The following is a 15,592-nucleotide window of genomic DNA, read 5'->3' on the forward strand; positions in this document are numbered from 1 at the left end:
TCAGGCAGGGCTGCAGACTTCCTACTCTTTTCAGAGAGTGAACGACTATTACAGTCATCTAACTGCATGAATGGCGAAACCCAGGTTTGCCATTGAGGAATACAGATGGGATTTTCACGGTCCGTGAAGAGCCACTAGCACACCCAAAATGTGGCCTTAGAATAAGAACAGTCGGTGCTGGCTGGACACCACCAATTTCACCCCACACTGGATTCCCGTTTTACCTCTCTTATCTGCTTCATCCACATTTCTCTTCCGAGGAATTCCTGGTGCAAGATGGCAGGAGCAGAATTTAAGCTGAAAGCTAATGAGCCATCGGATTTCCCTTTAACAAAGGGCTGGAGATCTGAGTTTATCTGGAAAAATGAGCAGGGAATTGGGTTACACCACTCAACTGGTAGGACACAAACCGCTTAGCCCTATATGAAGAGTCACAACTGCGGCCTGATGTACAAAATGCCGGGAGCAATTTACAAAGATGAAAAGTGGAGGAAGCCAATAGCCGTCTTTCACTGTTTGGCCCCGGAATCTACCTTTAGAAACCACGGGGGGGTTCAGCTTCCTCTCAGCTTCTGATCACAAGAGGAAGACAGAGGGAATTCCCAGGAACACCAGCCACCCTCAGCACTTGCAGTTGTAGCCTCCTGCACACTCCACTGAAGTAGTCATCCAGGTAATAACTTTCCCTGATCCTGCTGGGACAGGTCATATCCCACTCTACAAATATAATGTATGTCTTTTGGTCTCCCACCCAAGACTGTCAGCTCCTTGAGGTCAGGAACTATGTCTTTAGCCTTGATTATATTTGTCCAAACACCTAGTAGAGTGCTATTCATATGGAAGGAATCCAGGGCAGTGCTCAGGGCCTTCAACAAGTGGTAATGGAGGAGGCTGGGGCAGTCCAAAGGCAGCTAAATCAAGGTGTAGGCCAAATGGAGGAAGTAGAGTGGAGGAAGATGAGGGGTGATAGGGTTAATGCATTAACAGTGACCACGTGAACAAAGCATATCAAATGAAAAGGAAGCCTAAATTGAATGCATGCCCCAAAATGATGTCCTAGTAGCATTTACAAAGCCAAATATTAAATACTATTTTGAAATCCAAATAAAAAATGCTAAAAAAAATCCACTAAGTAAAACAAATCTCAGAATGCTTGTTTTTTGAATCTGTAAAAAAACCTGAAGCTTAGGATGTTCTTGAAGCTTCTTTTAGTTTAATCAATTTATCCCATCCAGTAGGAGAGAAGAAATGAAAGTAGCAAAACCATGAGCCTCTTGAGGAACCATCCTTCCGGTTTTGTGGACAGCTGTAGTGCTCAGTGGTCCAGCTCTAATTTCTGAAAAGAGGAAGGTGAAAAACCAGAACTGCCCAGTCTGGAGGGAAATGATCCTTTTGTACCAACTGTGTGGCTGCACTGCATGTTGGTCCTGCCTGCATGGTGGCAGTGGTTTAAGCAAAGCCCAAAGGGGATCATCTCTAGACTGTACTCTCGTTGAGGGAAGGGAACGTGTCTACCAACTCTGTTGTATTGTACTCTCCCAAGTACTCAGTAATAATAATGTTGGTATTTGTTAAGCGCTTAACTATGTGCAGAGCACTGTTCTAAGCGCTGGGGTAGATACAGGGTGATCAGGTTGTCCCACTTGGGGCTCACAGTTTTAATCCCCATTTTACAGATGAGATAACTGAGGCACAGAGAAGTGAAGTGACTTGCCCACAGTCACACAGCTGACAAGTGGCAGAGCAGGAATTTGAACCCATGACCTCTGACTCCCAAACGCGTACTCTTTCCACTGAGCCACGCTGCTCTGCACACAGTGCTCTGCACACGGTGCTCAGTAAATACCACTGATTGATGAGTAATGGGCATCCGTGGGTATCCAGGCCATTCGAATCCTGGAACAGGAGCCAGGGCGCAGCCATACCTTGTGGCTCAGGGACATGTGCTTTCCATACTGGAACGCCACCTCCTGGACCGTTGCACCATGCCTCGCTAACTCCATCGCAGCTTGGCAGCTCTTGGCCAGCAAGGCACTGTGGGACAGGAAAGTCTGCTTCTTCCAAGCTGAGATTCCAATGTCATCTGTGATCCAGTTTTCCTGAAAATGTAACCAAAGCCAAGATGAAAAGGTGAGAGAAAGAAAGAGGAAGGGAAAGAGAGGAGGAGGAAGAAAGGGGTGTGGGGAGCTCAACCATTTCCGTTCTCCAAGAGTGAGAAGACAAAACAAACTAGGGGACCACCCCGAGTGCTGCAGAATGCTGGGATGATGAAAGCACTTTGGAAAAAGAAGAGTGCTCCTCTAAAAACAAGCTGTATTACTGTTATCATTATTATCAACCACCAGAACAGGGGAGAAGCCCACCTGCTCCAAGAGGCTAAAGTAACAGTGTATCATGAACTCTGCCCTTGGGTTGGCCCCAACCAATTGTACATCACCAACATTCACCTATCCACATTGGGACCGAGGCTCATCCGTCATCCTCAATAAGAGACTCCATCCTCCTCCTCCTCCTCATCATCATCATCACAGAGACGATTAGCCTTATAAGGGGTGTAATGAGCAGTAAAATGAAATGGTTTTGACTTCCATCTTGGCTCCCCCTCTCCCCAGACTTTTCTCCCTCCTGGATGTTGACTATTTTTAGGCCCTTCTCCACCTCTTACTGCCTCCCCTCCTCCCTCCACCATTAGAGTGTAAGGTCCTGGGGAGGCATTTTCTACTCGCTACTGTTGTACTCTTCCTAATGCTCACTACAGTGTTCTGACTTTCAGTAGGCCCTCAGTAAGCCCATGGAGTGATAAAGCACAGCTAACAAGCAGCTTGCACATTTGCCCTCCTCTGGTGCCTGTTCTGAGAGAGCAGGCAGGAGAAGAGCAAATGGCTTAATGATCCTTTCTAACATGCGGTTAATTTCTGATCCTATTCCCACCTATATGTTTTGACTCAATGTGGCATGCTTCAAAAAAAAACAAAACAAAAAAACCCCCGAAACCCTAATCAGATGTTCTGAACTGCGATCTAAAATATAAATGATAATGGTGTCATTCTGCTTCAGCTGCAACAGAGACATACTGAAAATAAAGCAAGGTATGTTTCTGAAGCAGAATAAACTCGGCAAGCTGTAAATGTTTACCACCCAATGAAAGAAAGTTCTGGTTCTTTTCTAAATGGAATTTATTAAGCACTTACTATGTTCCAGGCACTATTCTAAGCGCTGGGGCAGATTCAAGCTAAGTGGGTTGGATATAGTCCATGTCCCACAGGAGGCTCACAGTCTTAATCCCCATTTGATAGATGAGGTAACTGAGGTACGGAGAAGTTGTGACTTGCCCAAGGTCACACAGCAGACATGTGGTGGAGCTGGGATTAAAACCTAGGTCCTTCTGACTCCCAGGTCTGTGATCTATCCACCGGGCAACACTAATTCTCGGATGAGTTTCAAAGATGAGAAATGATTCCAAGTCCAAGAATGGCTTTCTACCCAATGGATTAGGGGGAATCCGTGCTAGTGAGAAATGTGTGAGATGTGGTTGGGGGTGGGCCGTGCTGGCAAAAATCAGCACCATGCCCAACAGCTTTTCCGGGAAGGGTCCCCATAGTCAAGGTGGATTCCACCTAAGAGGACCTGGCCTGCTCCTCAAACTGACAGGAAGTGGAGGGGTGGGGAGAGGACTTTTGGAAGTGGCTACAGATTTTTGCCTTCTGGGGAGACAGAGTGAGAGTGAAAGAGATATACTGACATAGAGACAGAGAGGAGAGAGCACTGACGCAATTGAGTTATCTGATGAGAGAGAGCGTGGTGGGCCAATTACTCAAAATCATATGACCATGTCAACAGGAAAATCAAATTAGCTTTCAGCCAGCAGCTTTGTGAAAACTAGAACCCTGTCCATACAAATGAGATTAATTTATTTGTGTAAACTGTTCTGCTTCTCTTTATTTCTCAGTGCATATGCATTAGGGCAGAATTCCCCAAAGAAGTTTAAAGGCTGGCCAAAAGAATGGAGTCCTGGGGAAAGGAAAAAACTAGTAACGATCATTTATTAAGCATCTACTATGTGCCCAATCCTGTGTTATGCTCTGGGATAGAGACAAGATAATCACTTAGGCCCAGTCCCAGTTTCACAGAGCTCACAATCTAAGCGATAGGGAAGAGAAGATGAATGGGTGGCATGACATTTATGATAACATATCACAGTTTTAATTTTAGGTCATAGATTCTAATTCAATTATTTTCCTCCCCAGAGCTCCTCTACGCCTCTGTCCCCACCCATCACTCTCCCACGTACAACCCTTCCACCATTCAAAACCCAGCTCAACAATTCCCCTCTCAGGAGCCTTCTTCAACTAAGCCCACCCACCCCCAATCACTAGTGCCTCGAACCACCACTCTTATAACTTGTCTGGGGCTTGGAGATGTTGGTTCGCCATTTGTGATTTTGCTTGGCCTCCCTCCCTTTTGAAAACAGAAGCCACACCAGACTGGGTCAGACCAGTGGTTGTCCTGACCTGGTGCTCTGGGTCCAGCAGGAGCAAGAAAGGATACCTTAGCACTTTGGAACACAGTCACTCATGTTTCTCACTCTCCAGAGCAACAGTGCTCTGCACAAAATAAGCACTCAAAAACGACTGATGACAACCCATGTCCATGGACTGTTTTATTCACTTATTCTTCTATTTGGCTTTCCATGGTGTGGTTATATCATCAGAGTCTCTGTTTCTTCCTCCAACCCCACTCTTAGGAAGGTTCTAGGTCCTGCCTATCACCCTCACTAGATTACAAATCCCTTGAAGGCAGGGACTACGTCTGTTATTTCTGTGGTAAGGAGCCCGTATATTGGAAGCAAATGGCTTGAAAAATCAGTGGCTTAAAAAAAATTAAGAGTTCTCAGGAGTTATTTTTCCTCTTTTCCAACAGGAACTAGAAAGAACTTCCAAATCTTCCTCAGTGATCTGGTGAATTGCCAAGCTTTTTTTTTATGAGGATGAATATCATCACACTTTTGTGGCTGAAAATTTGCAAGCTTTTTATATGTTTAACACATATATCTTCTACACTGTCAGCACACGGCAGCTCAGCTGGCTTCCCATGAGGGGGAATAAATGGTCTTTCAATGAAGATAACATGTTCCATTTCTATCTCCCCAGCGTTTTAAAGTTATAAACAAGGGTGCCTAAGATGTTCTCAATGGAAGGCCCAAGAATCCCGACCCATTGTGGGCCTAAGAAAAAAGCCTGAACTTCAGGTGGGAAACACTGCATACCTTTGGCATAGATACTCTATCCATCTTTCGAACCGCAGCTACTCCATGGGCCTCAATCCCTCACTCTTGGCTCTGAGGGAACATACCACTCCACCACACTGAATGCAACACCAATCCGACCCAGGGCCATTCTGACACCTTTCTCTCACGGCCTGGGGGAGGCCTCCAGGAACATCCCTGCCTCAGGGCCCGGCCCTGCTCTTGACTCCTCACCAGCCAGATGGCGGCCTCATCTCCTGACAGGTCAGCTTCCAGGTCAGAGTTGACACGCCAAAGTCAACTTTGCCTTCTCACCAAGTTGGCAGTTTCAATCCCCAGCTCTTGACGACATATCCAACATACGATCTCTCTCCCCACCTTTGAAGTCTTATTAAAAGCACATCTCCTCCCAAAAGCCTTCCCTGACTAAGCCTTCCTTTCCTCTTCTCCCAGTCCCTTCTATGTCACCCTTGCACTTGGATTTGCACCCTTTATTCATCCCTCCCTCAGCCCCACAGCACTTTTGTCCACATCCATAATTTACTTTATACTAGTGTCCATCTCCCCCTCTAGACTGTAAGCTCACTGTGGGTGAGGAACATGTCTACCAACTGTTATTATAGTGCTCTCCCAAGTGCTTAGCCAATGCTCTCTACACAGTAAGTACCCAATAAATACAACTGACTTGACTGACTTGTGCCAATCTGGTTTTGCAATTTACACGGCAACCTCTCTTTTGAACCACCTGTGAACTTGAGGGCCACACCCTCCACAGGGCTAAAACTCTGATGAAGCTTTTCTGCCCAGTGCACGAGCCTCTCCCGGTAACTCCTCTGCAGCTGACCCCAGTAGCCACACTGCGTACCTGGCCCCCCATCCCTACTCTTCTGCAGCTGTTCCCTCTTCCCCTACTCCACCACCACTCGCTGATGCCCCACACAACCATCTGACCTAACATCCCTTCATCTGTCCTACGGCAGAATTTTCACCTCCCAGGAAGTTTTCTGACTCTGATCCTCCCTGGGGTTTCAGACGCTTAAGGGGCTCACAATAAGCTTTCGATCTGGGAGAATGTTGCCACTTCATGTGCCAATGGGATGATTCAAGTGACTCTCCACTCAGAGGGCACAGGACGCCCATCATAGGACAGGTACTTCTCTATTCTCAACCTCATCATTGACACCATCAGAGGGCTGGGTTTCTGAATAATGAAAGTGTTAACAAATGCCCAGAAGTGACAAAACATGATAGAACAAGCTTTATTAGTCCATTATCTTTGTCTTGGGGGCAATGTGGGTGGCAAATGGGACAGGAAAACACACCCCAGGGCATTTTAATCTTTTAACAAGACAATCTACAATTTGTTTCCTTAAAGCTTTAAAATGTACTTAATTTTTTCCTATTCCAAATACTCTGTTAGGCTGCTTTTATTTTTTCAGTCACAGAATAAAGACTTTTAGTTCTGGTTTCCTGAGATTTTGAAAAACGTCTTTCATTTTTGTAGGGCTCCATCTTGAGAAACAAGGGTCAGTAAAAGGGGGCTGCTCTGGACATTGCCACCATTCTCTCAGGACACAGCCCTGCTCATTGCTCCTGGCTTCCACCTGGACCTCTATCCGGGAGTGCCAGATACAACTCCATGTCCAAAGAAACTGGGATATTTGCAGCAAGTGAGGGAGCGAATGCAGAGAATCAACTCAGCTCCTTCTCATTCTGGGATTCATTCAGTTTTACCAGTCCATGTGCTTAAACTGCAATGCTTTGGTTTCGATGCTATCAGGGAATTAGACAGAGTTCATCCCGCCATGCAGGTAGGCCAGCAGAGAACGCAAGCTTCAAATGCTTAAAGTCGACATGGTTTTGAAAGAAATGCAGGTTGTAATTGAGCATGCAAGTTTTCTAAAACACGAGGTTCATCAATCAATTAACTATATTTACTGAATGCTTATTATGTGCAGAACACTGTAGTAAACGCTTGGGAGAGTACAATATAAAAGATTTGGTAGACATGTTCCCTGCCCACAACAAGCTTACAGTCTAGAGAGGGAGACAGGCATTAATATAAGTAAATGAATTAGGGATTTATACAAAATTGCTGTGGGGCTGAGGGAGGGGTGAATAAAGGGAGGAAATCAGGGTGATGCAGAAGGAAGTGGGAGAAGAGGAAATGAGGGCTTAGTCAGGGAAGGCCTCTTGGAGATGTGTCTTCAATAAGGCTTTGAAGATTGGGACAGTAAATGTCTTTTGGCTATGAAGAGGGAGAGTGTTCCAGGCCAGAGGCAGGACATGAGTGAGAGGTCAGCGGCAAGACAGAGGAGATTCAGGTAGAGTGAGTACCTTGACTTTAGAGAAGTGTGTGGGTAGAGTTTTAGTAGGAGTAGCAAGGTGATGTAGGAGGGCGCAAACTGAGTGCTTCAAGGTGGCTTCACGAACAAAGCCATCTTTTCGAGCACTATTGACTGTAATTAGTTTATATCTTAGCTTAACTTTGATAATGCAGTGATATTCATCTATTTTACAATATGCAAACTGAGGAGATGGAAGAGCCAGGGCCCTAGAGCTCTGCAAGTAATACTTACTGCACCCTTTTCCTGTTTCTTAGCAGATGTGAATTCAAGTGATGTGGAAAAATCAACTGTGGAAGGCTGGTGTACAGAATGGAGTTTTAACGACAGGACTGTAAAGGCCCCATGCATTTGTGGCATTGATGAAAAAAGGGCCTGGCTAGGACCCTCCGAGGGGTGTGAGATGTGTGCCGGGGGGTGGCTAGAAAGGCTCAAACTGGGACACTGGACCAGAGAGGTGAGAGGTGACCTGAGTGCTGTCTAGCAGAACTCCAAGCCACATGGACTGGGAAAAATAATAATTACTACAGTATTTGTTAAGCACCTATTATGTGTCAAGCACTTTTCTAAGCACTGGGTTTAGATACAAGTTAATCAGGGCAGACAGAGTCCCTGTCCCATATGGGGCTCAACAGTCTAAGTAGTAGGGAGAACAGGTATTGAGCCTGCATTTTACAGTTTAGAAAACTGAGGCCCAGAGAAGTTAAGTGACTTGTCCAAGGTCACACAGCAAGCAAGTTGCAAACTGGGATTATAACCCAGGTCCTCTTAGTTACAGGCCCATGCCTTTTCCACTAGGCCACGGACCCTCCCAAAGCCAGCAAGGTGCTCTTTTTCTATTTTTATCCAAGATTAATTTGAAACCAAAAAAAATTTCCTCCACCTACAAGCCATGGAATTCCCAGGGGTCTGAAGCCCGGCACACTGTGGCAGAGCTAACTAAGAGTGTGGAGAATTTTAGTCTCACTTTATTTGGGGCAGAGACCTATATTTCACTCGAAGTTTTGCATTCAAGCCTTCTAAATCCATTGTTCCATTCAGATACAGATAATTAGAAAATATTATTTCTCAGCTTGATATGCTTGGTCCATCTGTTGGGACAAAGGGCCAAAACATATATTTAAAAACATGGCAGAGCAGGTTCACTGGCTTCTTACTTCTAAAAGAAAAAACTCTGGATTTGTGCTATGTCTTTACAAACTACTAAATGAGTGAAGCAAAAAGAAATTAAGGTCACCCACCTCCAGATTGCTAGTTATTATCCCAAGAATGGATTGAAAGTAAAGCCTTGTTCAGCACATCTTTGCTTAGAAATGGGAAGCTGGAGCTCGAGAATCTGACCTGCACTTGACATGTTTTTTCTGGAGCAGGGGGTTCAGGATGAAGCTTTGGTTACAAGTCCCCTCTACTTCCACCTGCCTCTCCAGACCTGCTCTTTTAGATAGAGTTCTGTTGCCAGCTATTTTTGTGCTGCTCAGATTCTTCGTTATGGCCTCATATTACCATACCAAAAACAAAACCCTATTGTGTCCCCCTGGCCCTAGGAGAGATGAAATGGCTCCTGATGTATTTTAAATCACAAAGCAATTCTTTTGTGTTCTGTGGGCCACCAGGCTCCCCTCAGACAGGAGCCCATGCCCGTTTGCCCGCTGCTCCAAAATCGGGTGCCCACCCGGCTCCACTGAAATACGGACCAACCCTCAGAGACACTCGGCTGTATGTGGTAGATGGGGGGAAAAGGGAGGTAAGGGGAAGAACCAGGGAGTGGGGGTTCAGTGGGAGAAGGCATGTGATGAGAGGAAAGGGAGGAGGAATTTGAGATGAAACCCTGCAACTTGTGGGCAGAGAGAGAGTGTGTGTTTTTGTGGTGATTTCTCAGGAAGATTGAAAATTCCTCAAACTAGGGGTGCCCGCCCATTCCCCAGGCTTTCTCATACGTCCAGTCCCCGCCAGCTGGCCCCACAAAGGATGATCAACTTGAGCAGATTTTTGGTGGGTGACCAACACTGACCAGGAGGCCACTGCCAGCCCTCCAAACCACCCCCTGCTCCAAAACCCCATTCCTTTAAGAATCCTGTTCCTCAAGCAGCCTATTCATCTTCTACAGTTTTACTCCATTACTATAATCTCTTTGGGAAAAAGCAGAAAGGTCAAACAGCTTAAGATGTACATGCACGCGTGGTCCTGTCGACCTCTAGAGGATGAAATGACGCTAATAGGTGTGCTGAAGAAGCTAGAGAATGAAGGCCCTGGTTACAGCAGATGCAATGTTCAATGGTGATAGGGATAAATGAAGCCATTCTTGAAAATCTAACGGGCTGCAGGAAGAGAAATAACCTCACTCTAGAAGTGGAACAAAACTCTTCTCGCAAAGTTCTGTTAAATGAGTCAAAAAACCTTCGTTCCACTTCCATTCAATTCAGCACAATAGCTCATCTTTGCCACCGTCAAAGGTCTGGCAGGGTAGGACATGACCAAGGTAACAGTAAATCTTACGGGGCTGTCGGAATTCAAGAGATGGGAAGTCTGGTGATTGAATCATGCCCTTGTTTCAGGGCCAGCTCCCTTTGGGCCCAAGAAAATAGCCGTTTCCCGGGGACGGCTTGGGCTACTGTCCCAGCCCAGGCCTCCTCTGGCTCCCCTGAGCTAAGAGACAGCTACCTGAAGGTGATGAAGATCCCCTCTAGACTGTAAGTTTGTTGTGGGCAGGGAATGCATCTGTTTACTGCTGCATTGTACTCACCTGTCTGGCTGAAGATAAGTGCTCAATAAATTAGACTGAATGGCTATTGTACTTTCTTCCAAGCGCTTAGTACAGTGCTTTGCACACAGTAAGCACTCAATAAATAAGACTGAATGAATGAAGAGGGGGCAAAACTCGGAGCCTGGGGTGGGTAGCAACAGTATCAATTAATAGAATTTATTAAGAGCACTGTGCTCAGCACTGGGGTTGGAATTCTGTCCCTGGTCCCCAGTGGGCTAATAATCTAAGAATAACAGCGGAGCGGGGCAACTGGAAACAGACACATAAGAAAAAGATGAAACAATAAGGATGCTAACGAAAGATAAAAACAAAGACAAATACGGAAGATTCAGTCCACAAAAGCAGAAGGGCCCTGTAGCTAGAGGAGCAGAGCTATGGGCTCCTTGTGGCTCAGAGTCTGACAGCCATAGCTGCCTCCACAGCGCCCATCCTAGCTACAGCAGCCGCCACCTCGACCTTGCCAGAGCTGTGCATTTTATGGACACTCAGCAAGGAGGCCGCAGTCATCCCGTCTACCATCACGGTGCCAAGCAGGCTGGACGGGACGGGCAGATGGAGCAGACTGCAAGCCCGGCTGGGTGTGGGAGTTATGTTAATTGACTGGCCCACCCGGTGCCCAAACCTAATCTAAAACAAAGGCCCATACAACTAAAACAGCTCAACCTTTAGGGTCTACTTCCCTTTCACCCAGTGCCTCCTGGACCACCCAAAGCCACCTAAAAGCTTACCTCAGCGGAAGAGGAGTTCTCATGGTAGATCCCTTGGACTAAGTCACTTAGAGCACTTGATATGAGTTCCACAACCTGGAGAACAAGGACAGAGGGAAAAAGAGACTTTGAGTTACACTTGATCACTCCTTTCCATTTCCTCGCCCAGAAGACCCGGGCAGCTCAGTGACCTCCCAGGATCGAAGCGTGAGAGTACGGAGCTCTGGTTCCCAGTAAAGCCCCATGGAATTCCAGACACCCAATGCTAATGAACCCACAGGGTCCCAGGCAGGGGCCCGGACACACCCACACAGTCCCTGACCACCAAAATCTTCAACACAGCCTCTCCAATGCAATCCATTTTCTTATTATCTGCTAACAAGCCAGAAACTCAGGATTAGTCGTTTGGGATGTGGGCTTCCATTCTCCATGACCAACAGGACCTTAACTCTGTCCAGTCGCACCGTGTTCCCTCAGGTAGATACTTTTCCAACACTCCATCTAATCTCGCCACTCAGGAAGGAAAATGAGGGTCAAACCACCAGCACAACTAAGCTTTCAAACATGCTCTCGGGTCTGCAGTGCCCCTGTCGTGATGTGGGGGGAGGCACATGGACCTGGTGAGGGGCCTGAGGGTCAGCGCTATGCACACCCTTAGAAACGCCTGCCACCTGGCAGTGTTTCAATTATACGTGGCCATCCGGATTACCATCAAGGTTAGGCTCCTGGAAAAAATATGAATCAAGTCAAAAATGCCAAACCCACTCCAAATGTAAAACAAGCAGCCAGTGGACTCTCTGGAAACACTGCATGATTTAGAGTTGTTTGCATGCACTGCCTAAATTCCCCCAAAGCCCCCAACAAAATACTGGGACTGACTGTAAAATTCAATGCACCCATTTCAGACATCAGGACTCCTCGAGGCGATTCCCTTCAACTCCTCCCTGACTTTTAATTCTTTGAATGCCTAACTTCCTATGTATGCAGCTCTGTATCTGATCCTCCCTCCCCTTTGCTTCCGAAATTTAACATGGTTCTGATTGAATTAAGGGATTTTGTTTCAGCCTTTATCATTCTTGAAATTGAAGACATTAGGCTGGAGGCTCTCGAAGAACCCAGTGTGCTTCATCAACATCCTGGGCGCTCTTCAGCTGACGGCCAAACCTTATCCTGGGCAAATGGTATTTATTCATTTGTACAGTGAGGAGCCCTGGACTTTTCACAGGAGTGTATGTGAAGAGACCAGTATTTTCGGGTGCACTCAAGTGTCTCCTCTCCCCATGCTGCCCCCACCCCAACTTTGCTCCCCCGTGCGCATACACCCACTCCGGGCGCAGACAGGCACAGCTGACTGTAGAACCCTGCTGATTAAAGGCATGTTTTTTCTGGCACTGCAGATGGGTTAATTTGTAAGACCTATAAAAACAGTCCTTTTTTAATCATGTTGCCCTTTAGGTAACCGAATACTTAAGAAATATTGAGGCAATATGAGCTGCATAGGAACTGAAAGGACAATGATCCCCCAGTGTTACCAGATGTGTTGAGTTATTTAAGTGGGGACCAGAGAAAACGAAGGGATTTTTTTTCCTGAAGGTATCAGATAAGCTCCATTCCCAAATCCAGAAGGATCGGGTATCGCCAATAGGTCTAGGAACGTCTGTAAGCAAATGCCCAGCCACAGATTGCATTTCAGTTTATCCAAGCAGCATCCCCAGATTCTCCTGATGGCTGGGACACATAATACAGATCAATCACTCCCTGAAAAATGTTATGGTTCGTGAAAGGGCTGAGCCCTGAGACCCACTATGGCAACACGAAGAGGACTTTACAAAGACCCTGAGTCCTGCTCTAAAAATCAGACGGCCGACACTGGACACTGTGGGGTAGCTCTGACTGGGAAGAAGCATACCTTTCCCCTCCCACCCCCTCCTGAACCTCTTGCCCAATCAGGGACAATTGAAAATTTCTGGTTTTCTTGTCCCTCATGGGGTGGGTTTAGAAAGTGCTGGAAGTGACCATGGCTGCCCTATGGTAATAAATGCATCTCTGACTGGGAAGAGTTGCCCTGCTGCAGAAACTCAGTAGCGCAGGGCACGCACCAGCACCCGAGAGTGCAGCTGGATAGCAACAGCGTGGACCTCTGCCACCTCGGCTTCAGCTCTCAACTCCAGTTCCATCCCTAGGAATCTCGGGACCAACCTTGCCTTCCCATGTTGCAGGTTCTCACACTCTGGCCAATGGTACTTTCCAAGCGCTTAGTACAATGCTCTGCACACAGTAAGTGCTCAATAAATACGACTGAATGAATTTGGCACTCGCGTATATATGTGTGCATGTATGTGTTGTGTGTGTCATGGGAAACAGAGAGCGGGTTCAGGAAAGGAAGGAATCCCCAAGTGGCAAGATAAACACAAAGTCTCAGAGAGTAGGTTTGCTCACCCCTCTTCTCAGACCTTGCCAGGGAAAAGGCTGTACCAGGGCAGGAAGTGCATGCAGGTGGTGGGCAGAGAAGGAAAACCAGACGATGGGTGGATGAAGTTTCAGGTGCCATCACTCTACCATACCCCCATGCCTCATGCCCTCCACCAACCCTGCTCTGAACACACGGTGGACCAGCAGCATCCCACCTCTAGGTGCAGAGACCACTGAGTCACTGTCCTAGATGAAACAACCATCATCAGCCCAGCTCTCCTGACTCTCCCCCCATTCCCTCTCACTTCCCCATCCCGCAGCAGGGAAAGCTCGGGATCCCCAGGACTTGCTCCAGGGGGTAATAGTCTTCTGCAATGGGCCACTCTCTCACAGGGAGGAAGTAGGACTCAGCAGTAGTCGGCACTGCTTTGGGGGCCATTTTGGCAGGGGCAATTCCACATCATTGATCACTTTATCGAGAAATAGAACAGTAGACAAAAGGGCCCCATGATCAATGCCACCCCTGGACCTGCTTTCATGAATATAAGGAGCAGTGAAAATGAGGGCGGGGATAAAGGAAAGGAAACTATTTGCTTCTATTTAGGCAGAGGCGGGCATCAAGCTAGGCTCTATGTCCACAAATTGATTTGTGGAATGAATCAGTCAAAGTTGGTCAGCCCTGAATCGACACAGATGATATCTGTAAGTGGTGTTAAGTATTCTGTGTAGACAGTTTATGCCCGCGTCAATAAATGTGATTCAGGAGCACTGTCATTTAGCATCTGACAGATGGAATCGACTAAACAGAGTTGCAGATGTTTCTTCAACTAGGAAATCATTTCACTCTGACGCACCCAAAGACACGGTACTCCGATCCCAGCCTGGGAATTCAATGCAGTGAAATCTTCCAATACAGACAGGCAACATCAGCTGAAGTGATCCTTCCAAAGTCTGCCGGCCTCAAAATAGCAGGGAAGCCAAAGCCACATGGTTTTTATTCATAAAAGAAAGCTTTCCAATCAACTAGTTTCTCTTGCTATTTCGGTGCATCGAAACTCTGGAAGATACTCCAGATTTATAATCTGCCTCCTTTATGACTTCAAATCAATCAGTAACATTTACTAAGCACCTATTGTGGGCAGAGTAGTGTACTAAAAACTTGGGTTAGAGCTAGATCCCTGCCCTCAAGGAGCTTGATATTTAAGGAGGGAGACAGACGTTGAAATACATTACAGACAGCAGAAAATAATAGAGTAGAAAGACTCACACTTGCCCTTGAAGGATATTTTGAAGATCATTTCCACCACCCCCAGAGAGGGCAAGAGGAGAATATGCCATCCAACAATCTATTTAAGAGGCAATTGAACACACATTCACACCTACCCCTCCTAACTCTTTCCTGCTAGCAGGAATAACCAGCTGCTAGCAAAGCCCTGTGACACATCTGCAGGACTGACAGCATTAATTACCCATAAACTTATTGCAGTTCCTTCATCCTGTGAACAAACAGCAGTGCACCGGAGCAGTAGCAGAAGTAAACTGGCCCTAGGGAAGAAATGCTCCTAATGGAGAGCCTAGGTGAAGCAGGAGCTGGGCTTGCTGGAAATCTAGACCTTTCCTGGGGCCTTGGGGCTTAAAGGGATATCGTCGCCTCTGATTAAAACCAAGGAAGATGGGATTTGGGTGCACCTGCCAGCTAAACCCTGAGTCATCGGCAGCATTTCTGGGCCTTGGTGTTTTTGCCCGAGGAGGCAGAGAAGGAGGGCTCTTGGACAACGGTGGATAGAAGGGACTGGAGGTCCTGCCCTTGGCTGTTGCCACCCTGCCCTCTAAGGGGTGGGAGGCTGAGATGAGTTGGAGCTTCAGAGTGCCAGCTACTGCCTAGGAGAAGGTAAGGTAAAGATGGGTCCTCTACAAGTGGCCCTTCTTTGGATGCGGATGGGGAACCAGACCAACTATCGGGAAACCACTGGGAAATAGCCGAGTCCCCTGCCTCGCAAGGGGAATTAACAGGTGAGTGGGTATTTGGATACTCGGCCCCAAGGTTTGTCACCACCAAAGAAGCCCCAGAAGCCAACTCTTCCACAGTTATGGAGGCTCTCACCTGTTTAGCCTGAAA

The 15,592-nt window shown here is 46.9% G+C and overlaps 1 protein-coding gene across 2 annotated transcripts in view; it reads right to left on the reverse strand.

The window, feature by feature from the left end:
* PDSS2 (decaprenyl diphosphate synthase subunit 2) overlaps positions 1-15,592 on the reverse strand; it is an 89,708-nt gene that overhangs the window by 19,692 nt on the left and 54,424 nt on the right. For both annotated transcript variants that reach the window (XM_029047570.2, XM_029047569.1), the window contains exons 4-6: positions 11,083-11,157; positions 1,926-2,099; positions 225-356 (exon numbers count right to left, since the gene is read on the reverse strand). In XM_029047570.2, coding sequence (XP_028903403.1) covers positions 225-356; positions 1,926-2,099; positions 11,083-11,157 — 381 coding nt within the window. The remainder of the gene's footprint in view (positions 1-224; positions 357-1,925; positions 2,100-11,082; positions 11,158-15,592) is intronic.

This window comes from Ornithorhynchus anatinus, chromosome 19 (assembly GCF_004115215.2).
Source record: "Ornithorhynchus anatinus isolate Pmale09 chromosome 19, mOrnAna1.pri.v4, whole genome shotgun sequence".
In the NCBI taxonomy this organism is placed as follows: Eukaryota; Metazoa; Chordata; class Mammalia; order Monotremata; family Ornithorhynchidae; genus Ornithorhynchus; species Ornithorhynchus anatinus.